Source organism: Loxodonta africana, chromosome 8, assembly GCF_030014295.1.
Source record: "Loxodonta africana isolate mLoxAfr1 chromosome 8, mLoxAfr1.hap2, whole genome shotgun sequence".
NCBI lineage: Eukaryota > Metazoa > Chordata > Mammalia > Proboscidea > Elephantidae > Loxodonta > Loxodonta africana.
The window spans coordinates 4,755,342-4,773,074 of NC_087349.1; the positions used below are offsets into that span (position 1 = coordinate 4,755,342).

Here is a 17,733-nt window from a genome sequence, read left to right on the forward strand (position 1 = left end):
TGTATCTCTCCCGGGGTTTGTGGGGTCGCCGGCGCACCCCTCCCCAGCGCAGGGTCCCCGAGTTGGAGGCTGCGTCAGACTGCCCGGCCCTGCGCTCCTAGGCGTGTGCCACAGTCGCCCTGTGCCTCGGTTTCCCCGCCTGGAAATGAGAATGTCTGTTACCCTTTCGCACACGGGTTGTGGAGGATAAGTGTTAGCCCTTGCCACACGAGTTGTTGCGAGGACTAAACGATTTGGTGTATTGTGCGTCTTCTGTCTGCAGCAGGGTAAACGCAGAACCTAGACCCTGGGCCGAAGGGACACTTGTCTGACCCCTTGCGCTTAATCCGTTGAAGTGTCCGGGATGACCCATCACCAGCAAGGGGCTCCATAAAATGTCCCAAAGGGCTATAGCAGTCATTTACGGTTTTCCCTCTTTTAAACTTACGGATTATTGTACTTCACATGAAAATGGATAGAATGAATGTTTTTATAAGCCATTCATCTCACTTTCTGTGCAATAATTTTTAACGTTAAACGTAAATACACTTTGCACTCTCAAATTAGCCTTTGTTTCCACTCCGTAGAACTTGGAGTTTCAGTTTTGTGAACTTTTACAGATAATCCATTTTTTAACGTTTACACTTGTTTTCTGTATACACATGAATTCATCGTTCTTGTTTAGAGTGTTTGAACTTGTTAGCATTCATCCTGAGAGTATTGATGGTAAAACAATGGAAGCATAACAGTAGGTGGTGACCTTGAATACTCTTTGTGTTCCACCCACTGACTATGCTGTTTTTTAGGTATGCCTTCATCATTACTAAGTGATGTGTAAATACAGTTTACAGAGTGAAGAAAGGCAGGTGTCAAGTGACAGAACTAAAATCTGAACCCAGATATTTTTGCCTTGGTTAAGAGCTCGGATTCTTAACCGTTTCAGTAAACAGACTTTCAAAAGTTAAGAGGAGCCCTGGCAAACAAACTTTTGCAAATTAAGTTTCATAATTCTCAGTCATCCAGTAGCAGGATCGACATCATTTTCAAAATTAAACATCTGGCTCGTGGTTTGTTGTCATTTAGATTTGTTACTAAAACCTAAGTGCTTTACTGGTTGAAGGTTTCTAGCGTTTTCTAGGTTAAAAGAACTATGTCATAGAGATAGTGCTGCACAGTAAAGATTGGACCCAGGGATGAAAATTCCTGGGTTTATATCCTGGTTTTGCCACTTAGTGGTTAACCTGACCTTACATTTCAGTTGATGTGTAAAACAGATAGCTCACAGAGTTTTTGTGAGTATAAATGAATGTAATGTAACGCCCATAGCTTCAGTAGCTATTAGCTGTTGTATTGTTGACCATCGTGTTATTTTTCCACAGTAAATCTGAGGGGGAAACAAAAGGCACTTGGGTCTTAAAGTCAGTGCTGAGATGGAGTTCTAGAGTAACAGACTGTAGGAAAGCCTAGCACTGTGCTCCCTCTGTTTTTGTGAGTGGCTTGGTGGTGCAGAGTGGTTAAGTGCTTGGCTGCTAATCAAAAGATTGTTGATTCAAACCCACCAGCCTCTCTGTGGAAGAAAGATGTAGGTAGTCAGCTTCCATAAAGATTACCGCCTTGGAGCCTTTATGGGGCAGTTCTCCTCTGTCCTGTGGAATTGCTATGAGTTCGAATCGAATAGACAGCTTGGTTTTTTGGTTTTGTTCTAGTGGAACAGGCCTGAGTTCTTCAGTCAGGCCCCTGAGTGCCACATGAGCAGGACATATCAGAGGTGGTGAGAACTGTGATAACCTGTGTGAGGTACAGAGCATGGAGGTGGGATCCAGCCGTGTTCGCCTGGGTGGTTCACTGCAATTTAGTGGTTCTCACAGCTCTTCCAGTTGTTCCTAAAGGTAAAAGTGGAGAAACTCCTCCCTGTCTCAAACCTTGGCCTGGAGACAAGGCCTCCGGCACATTCATGTTGACATTTTCATTGATTCCGGATGCCCTGGAGACTGGAAAACAAAAGGTAGCATCAGAGACCTGTAATTTTCTTACTTTGGAAAAGAAACAAAGTTACCTCAACATAAACAGCAGCAGTCTCCCCCCCTCCCCCAAGAACCTTGCCCATGACCTAAGAGTAAATCAAACGTTTAAATTCTCTGAAAATCATGTAAGCAAAGGAACTGTTCATGTGCTAAGTGAGTACCTGCAAAGACAATAGTGTGGTAAAGATACAAGAATACTCTACAAAGAAATCCACTTGTTGGAGCATCTGCCTGCCACCTGCAAAGAATAATCCTGATAGATTTAACCAAAAAAAAAAAAAAGATAGTGAAGTTCATTTGATGGGAAGGTAATGCACAAACACCTCATTTTCCCTAGAAAACCTCTAGAGACATCTGGTGCAAATGCATCAAAACTCGAAGAAAACTGTGTGTGTGAGAGTGTGTGTGAAAGAGCAAGAGCGAGAGGTGAAGCTGGAACAGATTTGTGTTGTTAGTTGCTGTGGAATTGATCCCAACTCATGGCGACCCCATGTGTTTAGCATTGTAAATATCAAAATTGCCCTACAGGTTCCTTTAATATTTTCAGCTGTCTAATCAGAAAGACCAACATTCTTCCCGATAATGTCAGAAAATATCAGTTTATGAGATATTTTTAGACTCCTTGTAGAAGCTTTGGTTTCTAGAAGCATGCAGCTATTACAGCACTTACATGGAAAGATGGAGGGGAGATGCTGAGACCACTAGAGCACAGGACATTGGCTCTCTAGATGATGTGACAAAGATGGCTGGCTCATAAAGCTGGTGAGATATTACTTTAGGCAAGAGAAACAATTTGGCCATTAACAATGAATAAGCCAAACCATTTTGTCATCAAATAGAGTAAAACTAATTAAAAGTACAACAAAAATTAAGGCAGATATAAACATTAAAATAACAGGAAAAAGTTAAACCCTATCAAACATGCCAAAGTGTAGTTATGGCAGCAAATCTTAAGCTAGAAATAAATTGAAGGGAATAAAAAGGAAGAATTCTGATACACCAAAGAAAGTGTGAATAAAGTTTTTTACTAAAGCAGTAAGTTTTTCAGAAACGTTCAAGGAGGTTGATGACTACCTGGGATGAACTCACGATTAGATGGAAGAGTTGATTATAACCCTTCAAACTCTAAAATTCACCAGTTTGTCTTCTAGATAGCCTGATATGTGCCCTGGATAACGAATCTTGGGCACTAGCCTTAGACACAAGCAGGTCACGTGGCCTTTCTAGAGACCAGTCCCGTGGAATGATACCATAGCTGGCTGAGACCGGTTTCAGTTTATCTCCTGGAACTTGGGATTGGGATATCCTGCCACTAAATAAAATTGAAGACTTGTTGGCAGAGGAGAAAGGGTGGATGGGATGGTTGTTGGGAAGACAGTGGATGAAATTGGCCACAGGGTGATGTCAGTTGTAACCTTCTAGACAGAACCTGAGCACTCTAATCCTGGTGGAAGTACCCAACATATGCCTGCCATCTCACGTCTCGGATGAAATGGCGCAGTCCTGCTGTTTCATGAAGACCTCCTTGCAGTCCTCCCAGTTGTGTAGTTTCTCTGGATCTGGGAGTGTGCCTTGCTTTTGCTTTTGGGACACTCCAAAGCTGTGCAAATACGAGAGTCCTGTCCCTGAATCCCAGTCCAGTGATGGAGGCCTTGCTGCTGCTTGTTGCCAGGTCTCTCTGATGCTGCCTTTTGCCTCAAAGTTTAGTCTACCTGTGAGATTTTTTATTCCCTTGCCCGAGCTGCTTGTCAGGCTACTTTGATCTGTACCTAACAGACCTTTAACTCCTGTGTGGATTGCTCAGAGGTATTTTAAATAATTTTGCTTCTCAGTTTGCCAGTTAAGGCAAGGTAATATAGGGTAATAACAATATTTGAATTCTTTAACTTGCATATTTTAACCCATGTAATGTTGAACACTTAAAGCTATGCTGAAACTTAAAAAATTCTGTTTGAGTTGCACGTAAAGATAAGGTAATAGTATGTATGAGAATGGGCATGGTGTATTTTCAGCCATTTCCCTTTCACCAATTGTTTTAAAATAGATTTCCTACTTGTTCTTGGAGGCCTGGTGGCGTAGTGGTTAAGAGCTCGGCTGCTAATGAAAAGGTTGGCAGTTCAAATCCACCAGCTGCTCCTTGGAAACCCTATGGAGCAGTTCTACTCTGTCCTATAGGATTGCTATGAGTCAGAACCGACCTGAGGGGCCCTAGCAACGACAACTTGTTCTTAGGAGTCCCTGGGTGGTGTGAATGGTTGAATGCGCTGGCTTGCTAACTGAAAGGTCAAGTCTACCCAGAGCCGCCTCAGGAGAAAGGCCTAGTGATCTGCTTCCAGAAGGCTGGGAAGCCATTGAAGATCCTATGGAGCCTGGTTCTACTCTGACACACGAGGTCGCCGTGAGTCGGGCTCGACTACGTGGAAACTGGTGCTGATAACTTGATCTTCTTTGAAGCTTGTTTTGGTAGAATTCTTTAGTATTCTTGTAGAGTGTCAACAGTGTAATACATTAAAATCTTTTCCCTGAAGTAGCCAAATTACTGTTCTGTTTTTCACTTTTCTAGAAGAGACTGAGTTTGAGAAACATTGCGTACTGGTTGCGGAAAGCCATACTGAAAGAAATGCAGGCTAGGAGAGAAGCTCTTGGAGCCCGTGAGATTTATTCAGTGGAGCACCTACCGGAGATAGCACGTGGTAGTCGCTGGATTGTTGAATGAATTCAGATTACCATGGAATAACTTGGAAATGGTTGAGCGAAGATAAGACTGGGATAGGATTCTGGACTTAATAGAAGGATGTTTGAACTAAAAAATGGTTGTAAGGAGGGCGTTCGTGATTGCATATTTGAAAGGGTTTTAAAAACAAAAGCAGTTACATTTCTTATGTGAGTTAAAACTCATTGAAGAATGTACACAATGTCATTCTAGTCGTCTTAAACTCCACTAGCATCTGGATAAATGGCATAGAAATAGCCTATTGACAAAATTCAACACAGATTATAGTTTATAATATGTTAAATAGCCTATTAAAGAAAACAAATGCTGTCAAAGTGTAATAAAAATGTAAATATATTCATTACTCTGTTGACAGCCAAAAACATTCAGCTTTTAATGTACATCTCGGAGGATTTGCCAGGTAACACTGTTCAGTGGGTCGTGTAAGGAGTAATTACTTTTTTGAGTTCATCAAAGACATGCCTAATGAAGAGTTCACTTAAAATGCAGACTACAAAATGGGGTCTCAGCAAAGCTGTAAACGTTATTCATTGGTTTCGTGAGGGCCCTGAAAACTGGAAGTAGACCAGCCACCTGCAGCCAAGTTAAAGAAAGCTAGAGAATGATTGTCATGGTTGTATCCTTTCACCGTATTTATTCAGTCTGTTGGCTGGGCAAATAACCTGAGAACCTGGACTATATGAAGAACTGGGCATTGATAATTGGAGGAAGACTCATTAACAACCTGCGTTATGCAGATGATACAGCCTTGCTCACTGAAAGTGAAGAGGACTTGAAGCACTTACTGATGAAGATCAAAGACCACAGCCTTCAGTATGGATTATACCTCAACATAAAGAAAACAGAAACTCTCACAACTGGACCAATAAGCAACATCATGATAATCGGGGAAAAGATTGAAGTTGTCAAGGATTTCATTTTACTTGGATCCACAGTCAACACCCACGGGAGCAGCAGTCAAGAAATCAAAAGACGCGTTGCATTGGGCAAATCTGCTGCAAAAGACCTCTTTAAACTTTAAAAATAAAGATGTCATCTTTAAAGCACGCCTGACGCAAGCCATGGTGTTTTCAGTTGCCTCATACGTGTGGAAAAGCTGGACATTGAATAAGGAGGACTGAAGAATTGACGCCTCTGAGCTACGGTGTTGGTGAAGAATGTGGAATATACCATGGACTGCCAGAAGAATGAACAACTCTGTCTTGGAGGAGGTATATCCAGGATGCTCTTGAAAAGCAAGGATGGTGAGACTGTGTCTTGCATATTGCGGACTTGTTACCAGGAGAAATCAGTGTCTGGAGAAGGATATCATGATTGGTGAAGTAGAGGTTCACTGAAAAGGAGCAAGACCCTCAACGAGATGGATTGACACTGGCTACAATGGGCTCAAGCCTAACAATGATTGTGAGGATGGCGCAGGACCGGGCAGCGCGTCGTTCTCTTGTATATGGGTTCACTGTGAGTCAGGACTGACTCAACGGCACCTAACCACAAAAGAGTAGGATTAAAGTAAAAATGACTCCTTATGGACTGTTCTCACTCTCTCCCCTTCCCGCTGTCTTTCCTCTCAGCCTCTTTTTAAAGCTTTTATTTCACCCCTTCTTTTCTTCCAGCCCCTTTCCTTTCTGTGGATCTCCAATGAATCTGTCTATTGAGAAACATGGGTTCTGGAAACAGATTTTTAAATGGACTGAAGAGACCTACTACAAGTTCTCAAGTTTCTCAGAATCATTTGTTCCTTTGACTAAACCACTACTCTGTTTTAGCCCTGCCTCATCACAGAACCTTCTAAGGATAGACAGGTTTTTTATGTGCAACTCTGTCAATAAGTTACTTATTCAGATATGTTCATGCTTTTTTTTTTGACAAAACTAAACAACATAGAAACCCAATCAAAAACTAGTTACCAAATGCTCATTGATGTAGGGTTGTGTGGTAATTGCTTGGTAAGTGCTTTCTCTGTCATAGAAGGGTATAAGGGCAAGGGCTGTGGGTCATGGGCATTTTATCAATGGGACGTAGCTAGCGTGGATTTTAAGTCAGCTTTGGCCTTTGTGAGTAGTGGAGGGTAGGATCCTTGCTTGGTGAATGGCGGAGTCTGGAGAGTGTCAGACTCCCTGTTGTAAAGCAATGTGTTTGCCAGACAGGCATTATTGCTAATTTCCAATACTTTGCGTTTGTGTAGACCAGTCTACCCAAAGTGTGTTTTTTAAGTTTGTAGTTTTGAACTGAAAATGTATTTTCTCATGGAACAAAGTTATAATGCTGGTGAAGGTCTCAGACTAGCCCGTTCAAGCCCATTTAATGCATAACCTAGCAGAATTGTAAGGCTTCTGGTATCATAGATTGTTCTTGGCTTTTGAGACCCTGGCAGGAAGTGTGAAATGAGGGCTCCAGAAGGGGCAGTAGTAGCAGGCTTGAAGGCAGTATTTGAGGCGTGGCACTAAACGGGGTGGCCTTCTGTAGGCATGGGCCCTGAGTCCAGTGCTGATGAGTAGATATTTTTATGCTGTGTGTTCTAACCATTTTATCCTCTCTGGGCCTAGTTTTATGTATAAAGCTCTGCTTGCCCAGTAACTCGTAGGCTGCTTTGTAGTATTTTAGTTTTTTATTTTTCTTCTTCACGTGTTCATTGTGCACGAGCAATTGTAACTTTCAGTTTTGAAAAGCTAATTTTAATGTGAAGCTGAGCGAATGTTCTCAAAGATGCCTGAAACATGTTGGCAGCTTTTTCTTTGGTGAAAATTACTTTAATTTCTTTTTATCTTTGTTCAGAATCTTAAGCTTTTTAAATAAGAACTAATTTTCAGAAGCGCTGTTCTTTCCCATAATGTCAGAATGCCGCATGGTGATAGCAGGTGAAATTTTCACTAAAGGTTGAAAAGTAATTCTTCTCCTGTTTTAATGGCAACTCTGTCAAACTAGGTGGGTAGAATGATGCAAATCTTGTGGGCTGTAACCATTACTATCCTACACATGCAATTTCAGGTGTATTCAATCTTTATGCAATCCTGAAATGTAGGCAGCTGGTTTGATAGTTTGCACAAGCCAAGGTTTTGAAGTTTATTTTTATCGAAAGTTCCTGTGTATACAGTTGGTTTTAAAATGTGAAGCTTTAAAATGTGAGTTCCTCCAGAGTTAAATTCTATGCCTGTGAGTGCCTTTACCCTTTACAGGAGTGATAACACAGTGAGCTGGGCTCCAAGTAAAAGCACTCAGGGTTTCCCATCCATGGAGTTTTCTGCTCTCCAGTGGAATGGTGGTATGGAGTTTCTTCCAAACGCTGTAACTTTTACAGTCTCTTCTTCTTCTGTCCCCAAACTTGCCTACGTTGATAACACTGGTCACCCCCTAAGAGTACATGATTTCTTCGCTGTAGCGGAAACAGCGGTCTAGGGGTATTGGTGCTCAGAAGCAAGCTTTGGCTGGTGGCCAGTGACCAGAAGGCAACCATTGGAATCTGGTTTATTCTATCTGCAAGTCTCTGCTGGGCCCTGGATGTTGCGTCATCAGTTTGAGATTGAAGTGGTCTTCTAAATTCCCGTTTGACTTTTCCACTCTTTAGGTTTGCCCTGCACATCCTGAATGTGGCCTTGTAGGATGGATGCCCCTCTGTTGTTATTCTCCCTCAGTTCTTCAAGTTTCCGTACTATTATTGAGGTGTTCAAGCATGGTCTTCATGGCCTCTTCTTGCAAGAACCCAGAGATCTACTGTATGGGTGGTTGGATTAGGCTGTGTTCATGTGGAACCAGGGCCCTATGGCCCAGCTTGCCTCTTCAGAGCGGCAGTGGGCACTGGTCAGTGGGGCAGATGAGGTCTGTGGTCACAGCAAGCTGCCGTGGTGACAAAGACCTCTGATTTGGCCACAACAATGTTTCATTTGGTAAACGAGCAAAGGAGGGGTGAAATATGCCAAAGTCTCAGAGATGCTGGTTGACCAGGGTTTCGGGCTCCATGGTCTGCATGGACAGAGGTCCCTCAGAGCTGCTGTGACGGGGTAGGAGTAGTTCATATGAAAAAGTGGTGGGCTCTTCATTTAGGATCATTACAGGTACAGCAGAATATCTTGGTGTTTATCTCTGTACCCTCGAGTAAGCCCCTTGAGGAGCAGTGAGAACGTGAGCAGCGACAAACTTTGAAGTGTAATGCTAAAACAAGGCCCAGCAGTGTCTGGGATTGTATGCAGTGCTGCGTTCTTAAAGGAAGAGGCTTCATGGAAGTCGCATGTAGGGCTGGAGATTTTCAGCGATTTCAGGTTTCGAAAGAAAGTCTTTTTGTATAATGTGAAACTTTTATAATATACAGAAATTAAAAAAAAGAAACTACTTTTCTAGAACTGCTGCAGGGCCTATGTAGAGCAGTGAGCACCGTTTGCTATGTAAATATTTTTATTTGGAGCCTCCAGTGAGTATATTTGTTTGTGTGGAATCTGCTTTGAATTGAGTCGCACACCAAATTGCAGGAGGGCAGATTATTTTAATGGGATTCCATCATGCAGGAGTAAATACTAGCTTACTGGCTTTCTTTTACAGTCAGAATTTTCATTACTATAAAATGTCACTTAAAAAAAGAGCCTTATGTAAATTTGATTGGTTGTTTATTAACAATTGTAGAAGCATGGACTTGGTGAACTTACTGAGGAAAGAGGATCTGTGTGGTTACGTGTTGCTTGCATTTGATTATGTTAACTTGGGACTACTATACTGATTGTTCAGTGTGCACAAATGTACTTCAGAAATATTACTCTTAAGTTATAATGGAATAAGAGTATTTTTTAAAAATAGACTTTGAGATTAAAGTCTTTTTCCTCCAAATTTTAGGTGAAAGGATTGAAGTTTTATGTTGCATTCAGTTATGTTACAATTTGCATAATGCTGATTGGTAGGGGTTGGAGGTAAAAATGTAAATTAGATTTTGCAATCAAGAGTGGTACAACTTGGAGATTTTTTTTCCCTGAAATTTAGGAGTAGATTATGTAAAAACATGGGAAATGAAGAACACATCAGTCTACAGAAACTTGCAAATTAAGGGAAAATAACATTTTAAAAAAAGTATAATTTTGTAGTTTTGTAATAAATGTAGTGAGGCTAATAATACACTAGCCAGTGCCACCCGTATCTACAAGTCTTTATTTTTTTCTGTAGTATTTTTTTTGGGGGGGGGGGTATTTAGATATGTTCAAACTAACTGTAAGCAATTATTTTGATACCTCTGTTGACAGAAAAGGTGCTGAAGCTCCAGGTAGCTTCGGTTCTGGTCGCTGGGTGTGGGAAAACAGTATGAAGGTAGCTCAGGGCAGCCGCCTAATTCATTGGCAGGAGCAAACCACCTGCGTTTCAAAGTGCACTTGGTTACTGTGGCTGCCTGTCACTGACCTGTTCAGCCTCCTACTGTCAGCTCAAAACTGAAGAAAGCCTGCCAATTTTAAAAAATAGGCCAAATGAACCTCTTGCATTTTTTAAGTGTACCTTAATTTGTTTTTGAGTTTGTAGCCATTCTTTTAAAAACGTTTTTCTGATTGAGTTGTCATAACTGGAAACATGTTTCGCTTGATCAGCCTTCGCGTATCACAGGCTCCCCTGTAACCCGCACTCACACCATGTGTTGCCGGGCAAGGCTTCCCAGCTCGGGACCAAGTCCTGCCTCTGTTCTTGCCTTTTACTGACCAAGAGAGGCTCAGAGGTTCCACACAACACAAACAAAGGTTTATTAGTGACAGAAAGAAAGCAGAGGCTCGCAAGGGATGGAGAGGGGCTTCTGCCTCCACTAGCCTCCAGTCTCCCCTTGAGCAGGGGTTTTCCTGGAATTTATAAAGGGTTTTAGGTGGGAAGGATCTCATGTTTTATTCATTGCTTTTGGGGTAAAAAGGCGGGGCTTTCTGGGAAATAGAGGGGCTAAGAAATTAGGTGCATGGGCATCTGGAATCCAAGGTGGGGTCAGTTTGGACAGTGTCACGTCACCACTGCGCGGTCCTGGTGGGCACTTAACAAGACTGTAAGGTCGCACCCATTCTCACTGCATGTGCCCCGGGAACCCGCTGATTCTGTTTATCTTTGGAAAACAGCTCGTAGGGAAGATATGTGGAACTTCATGTGTCAGAGTCCAGGATGTGAGTTATCTTGTAACACCACCCTCTATGGTGGGGTCCTGAAAAACAACTTACAAAAGGAAGATGCAGGAAGCCACTCCTATTGTGGGGTCCTGAAAAACAACTTACAAGAGGGAGATGCAGGAAGCCACTCCTGTGGTGGGGTGCTGAAAAACAACTCGAGACAGGTCTGTAAGGCTTTGTGCGTCAAAGGCTGCCTGTGTGGATAAAAAAAAAACATAGTCTAGTAATATCGCCCACGGGATAGGGTCCCAGATTATTCTGGTCTTGAGGCTGTCTAGCGTTCTGTCCCTGTCTCAGTATCTCCTTGTTTCTTTGTGGTGGGACTGTGGAGACTACCATCCAGTGTGTTGTTCAGTGAGGGTGACTTTTCTGATATTGCATAAAAAAACTCATACCATTACCAAAATACTAAAAGTCACTTAAGTTTCCGAAGGTACTTGGTGAAAATGTAAGCTCTTGGGGAATCAGGGTTGCTTTGAAATAGCGTACTAATGGTTCCTTTACAGTGATAGTGGGGTGCTGCTGTCACTTCCCTGTGCTTGTGTCTGCTCCTTCCCCATGCTCCATACATTAGCAACTGAACAAGCACTTGTCCTAGCACTTGCATTGTGCCAGGTTCAGTCACCATCACCATGGTCACTGTGATAGTAGCAGTGTGGCCAGGTATCTGGCACAGGGATGGAAAGCAAGGGCTTTTCTCTGCCCAAGCAGAATTGGTGAAGCGTTGAAGTTATTTTATCACTGAAGAAGGGTATAAGCTCATCGGGTGAGGGTGAGGGTGGACAAGAAAGTTGGGAAGGGAGAAGATGAGAAGTAAATAGCTTAAAAGAGCTTAGGAGAGCAAGGCCTTCTTCTGTCGGCCCCCGTGTCTCATTTAGTCTGAAGTCTCTGTCCCTGAAAGGTACATCAGCAGCTTTTTAATCTATATGCGTCTTTCATTTGGTTTGATGTTGGTTATTCCCATCGTTCTCTGCATGCAATGTAATCTCGTGTATAGTTCAAGGGTATTTATATTGCCCCCAAGCTCTGTAACTTTGCTCTTTTGAAAGTTAGTAAAAAGATCTTTCAGTCAGAATCCTCCCAAGTATCCAGTCCAAAAATGTAGACTTCAGAGCGGTACGTACGAGTGGCTGCTGGGGCAGTGCTTCCCCCCGCCCCATTAGTCCTGTGATAACTGACCTGCAGCCTTCTCACCCTAAAATCAGGACAGAGTAAGCGCCCCTGCCAGGTGCTTGGTGTGTGAGGATTAACCAGCACACCTCCCACTTCAAGGGACTCTTCCAAGGCCTTACCTGGGAATTACTTCCCAAATAACCTCAGATTCCTAATGCCCTCAATGGTCAATTTGTCCCGCTTCTTGGGACTCTTCTAAGGCCTTACCTAGGCACTTACCAAACAAACCAGGTGTGTAACATGTCTCACAGAGCCATCTTTTTTTGGGGGGTGGGGGGTGGGGGGTGGGGGTGGTGTGGAATCAGGTTTCAGAGCTGCTCCAAGGTCTCTAGGAGAAATTTCCTGGTGGCGCCTGACGTCCGGGCTGTTCTGTTTGCCGATTCACCCCGGGAACTGAGCAGATGGCTCCTGGCTGGCTCCCCAGAAATGTTACTGGGTGGGAAACCTCAGGTTCTTACTTGGCATGACTTGTATTGGCTAATAAACGAGAGACCGAGGTGGGAGAACAATAAAAACATCTTTGTTTCCTTGTGCAAGGAAATCGAGTCAAGCGGAGATACTACTGCCAAGACTGCTCGCCAAGGGGGGGCAGGTAAGTCACTTTTAAAGGAGCTTTACAGGTAGGGAGTTCATACAAGTTACCTCAGCAGCATTCTTAATCATACTACACAGGAGCAGGGGGGTTTACATACAACCTCCAAGCAAAAACCAAAAAACCAAACCCAGTGCCGTCGAGTGGATTCTGACTCAGTGACCCTAGAGGATAGAGTAGAACTGCCCCATAGAGTTTCCAAGGAATGCCTGGCAGATTCGAACTGCCAACCCTTTGGTTTGCAGCTGTAGCACTTAACCAGTGCGCCACCAGGGTTTCCCCTCCAAGCAAAAGAAGGATTCAAATGTAAAGCTGAGGGGTGGGGGTGGGGGGCAGCAAAGGAGGAAATGATTTTGCAATACAGCACTGTGGTGGTGGGGGGGGTGGATCCAGGTAAGAAGTACAGCACTGTGGGGGTTCTCACTGGGAAGTAGACCTCTGTGCTGGGGACAGGTAGGAGGGAGACTTTCCACCATACTGTGAACCCTTTATACTTCCTTACACCATTTATAGGGTCCCTATGAGTTGGAATCCACTTGAGGGCAATGGGTTTAATTTGGTTTGTCATGCAGATGGTTTTAGTTTTTTTTTGGTTTGTCATGCAGATGGTTAATTGCTTCACTGTTAGCCAAAAGGTTAGTGGTTGAAGCCACCCAGAGGTGCCTCAGAAGACAGGCCTGGTGGTCTGCTTCCAATGGCCTTGAACACCCTATGGAGCAGTTCTGGTCTGTACATGTAGGGTCACCGTGATCCAGAACTGACTGGATGGCAACTAACAAGACTTTACCTTTTATGCTTTTCTATACTTTTTCATACTTTCTAAGCATATATATTACCTGTTGAAGACATAAATATCATTCATGATGGATTAACAATTTTTAATGATGGATGTGAGTGATAGACTTGTAGGAGCACAGCAAGGGGCGACAGCTGGACCCCTGCCCTGCAGTTTCTAGGCTGGCCTTTTCATGGTGGGACACAAGGCAAGCCAGCTTTTGTCTTTTGTATCTTCTTGGCCAGAACTGGGGATTGTTAGGACTGGCAGAGAGTACCCTGGGGCACAGTTGAATTTCCTTGGAGAATAGTATACTGGGCTTCATCCCAGACCAATGGAATCTGCTGCATTCGGTGAGCATCTGGGGGTGGGTAGTTTTAGGAGCTTCCCACGTGATTTTAATGGTGGCCAGAGTTAAGAGTCATTGATGTGAACGAGTGGTGGTCTGCCTTTAACGAGCATAAGAATCATCTGGAGGTCTGGGCCCACATTCAGTAGATTTGGGTCGATGGGGTCTAACAAATTCCAGGGTGATGCTGAGGGTACTGGCCCAGGGACCACAGAGGCTATTGGCCTTCAGCAGAGAAGGGGGCTGGTGTACGGTTCTTAGAGTCATTCGAAGTTGAATAGCTGAACCAAGCCCAGGATGGTATGGATGGGACCTTTTGTGATTGTCTTTTTTTACTCAGCCTGATTCCCTTGACATCCATGCATGTTGGTGCAGGTATCCATAGTTTATTTTTATCGCTGAGTAGCATTCCATGGTATGGGTGTACCACATTCACTCACTGAAGGGCTTTTGGGTTGTTTCCGGTTTGGGGCTATAAATAAAGCTGCTACAAACATTTCATGCATTGGTTTTTGTGTGAACAGTCTTCATTTCTTCGGAATGAGTGCCCAGAAGTGCAATTGCTGGGTTGTCCTGTGGTGCAGTGGTTAAGGTCAGTGGTTCAAATCCACCAGCTGCTCTGTGGGAGAAGAGACCTGGCGACCTGCTCCTGTAAAGATTTCAGCCGAGGGAACCCTATGGGGCAGTTCTACTCTGTCCTGTAGGTCACTGTAAGTCTCAGTCAACCCGAGGCCACACAACAACAGTGGAAGTTGTATGTTTGGTATTTAAAAAACTGCCATGGTGGTAGCATTTAACACTCTTACCAGTTTCTCCACATCCTCAGGTTCTCTAGAGAAACACAACCAGTGAGACTTTATATATATAGTTATATCCATGTGTATTTATATATATGTACATACACACAGAGCGAGGGGGTGAGAGAGAGATCGATTCGCTGCAAGGAACCAGTCATGTGATTGTGGGGGACTGTCAAGTCCAGAGGAGCCCTGGTACCACAGTGGTTAAAGCACTCACTGCTAACCGAAAGGTGGGTAGCTCAAACCCACTGACTGCTGCTCTGGAGAAAGATGTGTCAGTCTGCTTCCATAAACATTACAGCCTTGCAGACCCTGAGGGGCAATTCTGCTCTGTCCTATACCGTCGCTATGAGTAGGAATCCGCTCTGTGAATAGGGCAAGGGCAAGTCCTAAATCTGTAGGTCGGGCAGCAGGTTGGAGAGTCTTGCTGGCTTGCATTGCACGCTCTTTAGTGAATGAGTCCAGCCAAAGTATCTGCTTATAGTCTGGAGGCAGAACACGCCCTAGGGAAACTCCCTTTTTGCTCTAGAGACCCTCAACAGATCAATTAATTACGTTATATGTAAAACATCATGCTTGGTAAAGTAGACAGTCGGTGAAAAAGGCGAAGACCCTCAACGAGATGGATTGACACAGTGGCTGCGACAATAGGCTCAACCATAGCAATGACTGTGAGGATGGCGCAGGGCTGGGCAGTGTTGTGTTCTCCTGTACATAGGGTCACCGTGAGTCAGAGTATGTTATATATTCTAAGAAAATTCTGCAATCTAAGAATACTTTTAACTATTATAGCTGTTATTTTAGAATTACTGTTGGTCACTATTTTGCTTATCTCTTTAACCCCACAAATTCAACATCTGTACAATTGTTTCAGGCGGTGCAGACAGTTAAACGCTTGATTACTAACCCAAAGGCTGGCAGTGTGAACCCACTCAGGCTTGTCGGAAGAAAGCCCTGATGATCTGCTGCCAAAAGGTCACGGACTCGAAAACCCCGCGGAGCTCAGTTCTCCTCTCACACACGGGGCTGCCGGGGGTCGGAATCGACTCGGTGGCAACTGGTGGCATCGTTTTACACAATTTTTCTTTGGATTTGCCCGGGTTTACCGTTGTTTTCGCTCACTACGTGAGCTTGCATTTCAGGCCTGCCTTCGTAGGATCGTTTTCTTATCCACCAAGTGCATTTCTCAGAAGTATCCTTTGTTGAGGGTGTGTTGGTATTAACCACTGTCAGGGTTTGTTTGAGAAGACCTTGCTTCACTGCCGTTCATGATCGTTCGTTTGGGTGGGTACTGAGTTAAGGGCACTTTGTAGAATTACATTGTCACCTGACTTCTAGTGTTGTTGGTGCTGTCAGCTGTCAGTGTGATCGCCACTCCTTATTGCGAGGTCTTTTCTCTATGATCTGTTAACAAAAACTGGTAAATAAGGGGAAACATAAGTCAAGTGATTGTCCTGCCATTCCTGTACAAAGTAAACATTGCAAAACAAAAACCAAACCCATTCCCATTGAGTTGATTCTGATTCAGAAAGGTCAGTGGCAGAGTGCCCAAGGAAGAAGTCACTTGCTCCCAGGGCTGACAGTGAGATATTGTTGGAGAGCTTGTGGTCCTGGCTCTCTGGGCGGGGAAGGTTGCTGGGGTCTGTGCTGGGGGAGGTGTCTGTGCCTGGGACCTTACGGCCAGTTACCCGAGGGAGTGACTGAAGCTGGTCCAGGGGAGGTACCCAGCTGGTGCGCTGTGCTTCAGAGACCCCTGACACACAGTCTGCCCCACGCACTGCCGCTCTGCTGTGAAGCCACCAGAGAAGGCATGCCAGGGTCCTGAGGATGCCATCCAAGCTGCTTGGAACCACCTGGAAGTTGCACTGGGGCCCACTGCTGCACTCTTTTGTCTGCAGAAGCCTCAGGGAGACCAGGGCTTGCCTCCACAGGAGCCTCAGGGAGGCAGCGCTGGCCTCCACAGGAGCCTCAGGGAGGCAGCGCTGGCCTCCACAGGAGCCTCAGGGAGGCAGCGCTGGCCTCCACAGGAGCCTCAGGGACGCAGCGCTGGCCTCCAACAGGAGCCTCGGGGAGGCAGTGCTGGCTTCTAACAGGATCCTTGAGGAGACCAGGGCTGGCCTCTGCAGGAGCCTAAGGGAGTCCTGTGCACCAGCACCAAGGAGGGAAACCCCTTCCTGCCCTAGTGTCCTTCCACTGCCTCTGTGGGTGAAACTGGCAAGGGAGAAAGAGCCACAGAGTTCAGCTCCATAATCATGGAGCAAGGAAGAGGCAGAAAGCTGATAATAAGTGACTCAAACTACCAGCTCACAAGACATTCAGGTAATAGATCTATCTGTATCTATATATATTTAAAAAAAAGGCTTATATACTATATGTGTATACATACATATATATATCTGTATAGTAAATGATACTGTTAATTACAACCAGCAAAATTCAGAGTTCGGCTAAACAACCTGGTTCCTTCAACAAATAAGTTGCAAGGAAAACAATAAAAATAAACGGAAGGAAAACCTGGATTAAAGAGGCTTCAGAGACATGTATGGATCTTTGAACTCTCATTCGAAGGAAGCAAGTATAAAAAGATTTTTTTTTTAAAAGACAATCAGGGAAATTTCAACACATTGGATGTTTTAAGCAACCGTTTTCTGGGGTGTGATAATGGTATTTTAGTTATATATTTTTAAAAGAGTTCTTATCTTTTGGAGACACATTCCGAAATATTTACTGATGAAATGATATGATATCCGGGGTTTACTTAGTAGAGTTTTTGTTGTCATTGTGTTAAAAAAAAAGAAAAAAAGTGAACGTCATTTTTTCTTCCTCTTAGTGTGTGTGTATATATGTATACACACACGCACACTATTATTTGTTGCAATAGCCCCCTCCCCTGGCTGTGTATGGAAGTTATCAGTCATGAACTATGAATTGCCTTTAAAACAATGTAATTTTGAATCCTGTTCCTGGATTTTGTTTATAACGAGCTGTTAGATATTTATGATGCAGACAAGTGGCATTTACTGAGACATATTCCAGGGCTACCCTGGTGTGCACATATTGCCTCAGTAGTTTAGGTTGTGAACAGAAGTGTCACGTGCTTTATGGGATAGTTGATACTCTCTGTGGAAGAAAGAAAGTCAGCTATCATTTTCAGCAGCATTGTGGACACAGATACACGTTTTCTACCCACAAGC

The 17,733-nt window shown here is 43.9% G+C and overlaps 1 protein-coding gene across 12 annotated transcripts in view; it reads left to right on the plus strand.

Moving 5' to 3' along the window:
- Positions 1–17,733, plus strand: part of TPK1 (thiamin pyrophosphokinase 1) — a 322,900-nt gene that overhangs the window by 777 nt on the left and 304,390 nt on the right. For 7 of the 12 annotated variants that reach the window (XR_010322561.1, XM_064289597.1, XM_064289598.1 and 4 more), the window contains exons 1-2: positions 6–11,014; positions 12,561–12,615. The exons of 3 other annotated variants lie outside the window; for them this stretch is intronic. Coding sequence is in view for 6 of the 9 variants with exons in the window: in XM_064289597.1 (XP_064145667.1) it covers positions 10,649–11,014; positions 12,561–12,615 (421 nt within the window). In the remaining 3 variants the exon portion in view is untranslated. Of the gene's footprint in view, positions 1–5; positions 11,015–12,560; positions 12,616–17,733 lie in introns of those variants that run through there. 2 more of the 12 variants (XM_064289603.1, XM_064289599.1) reach the window with 1 other exon arrangement.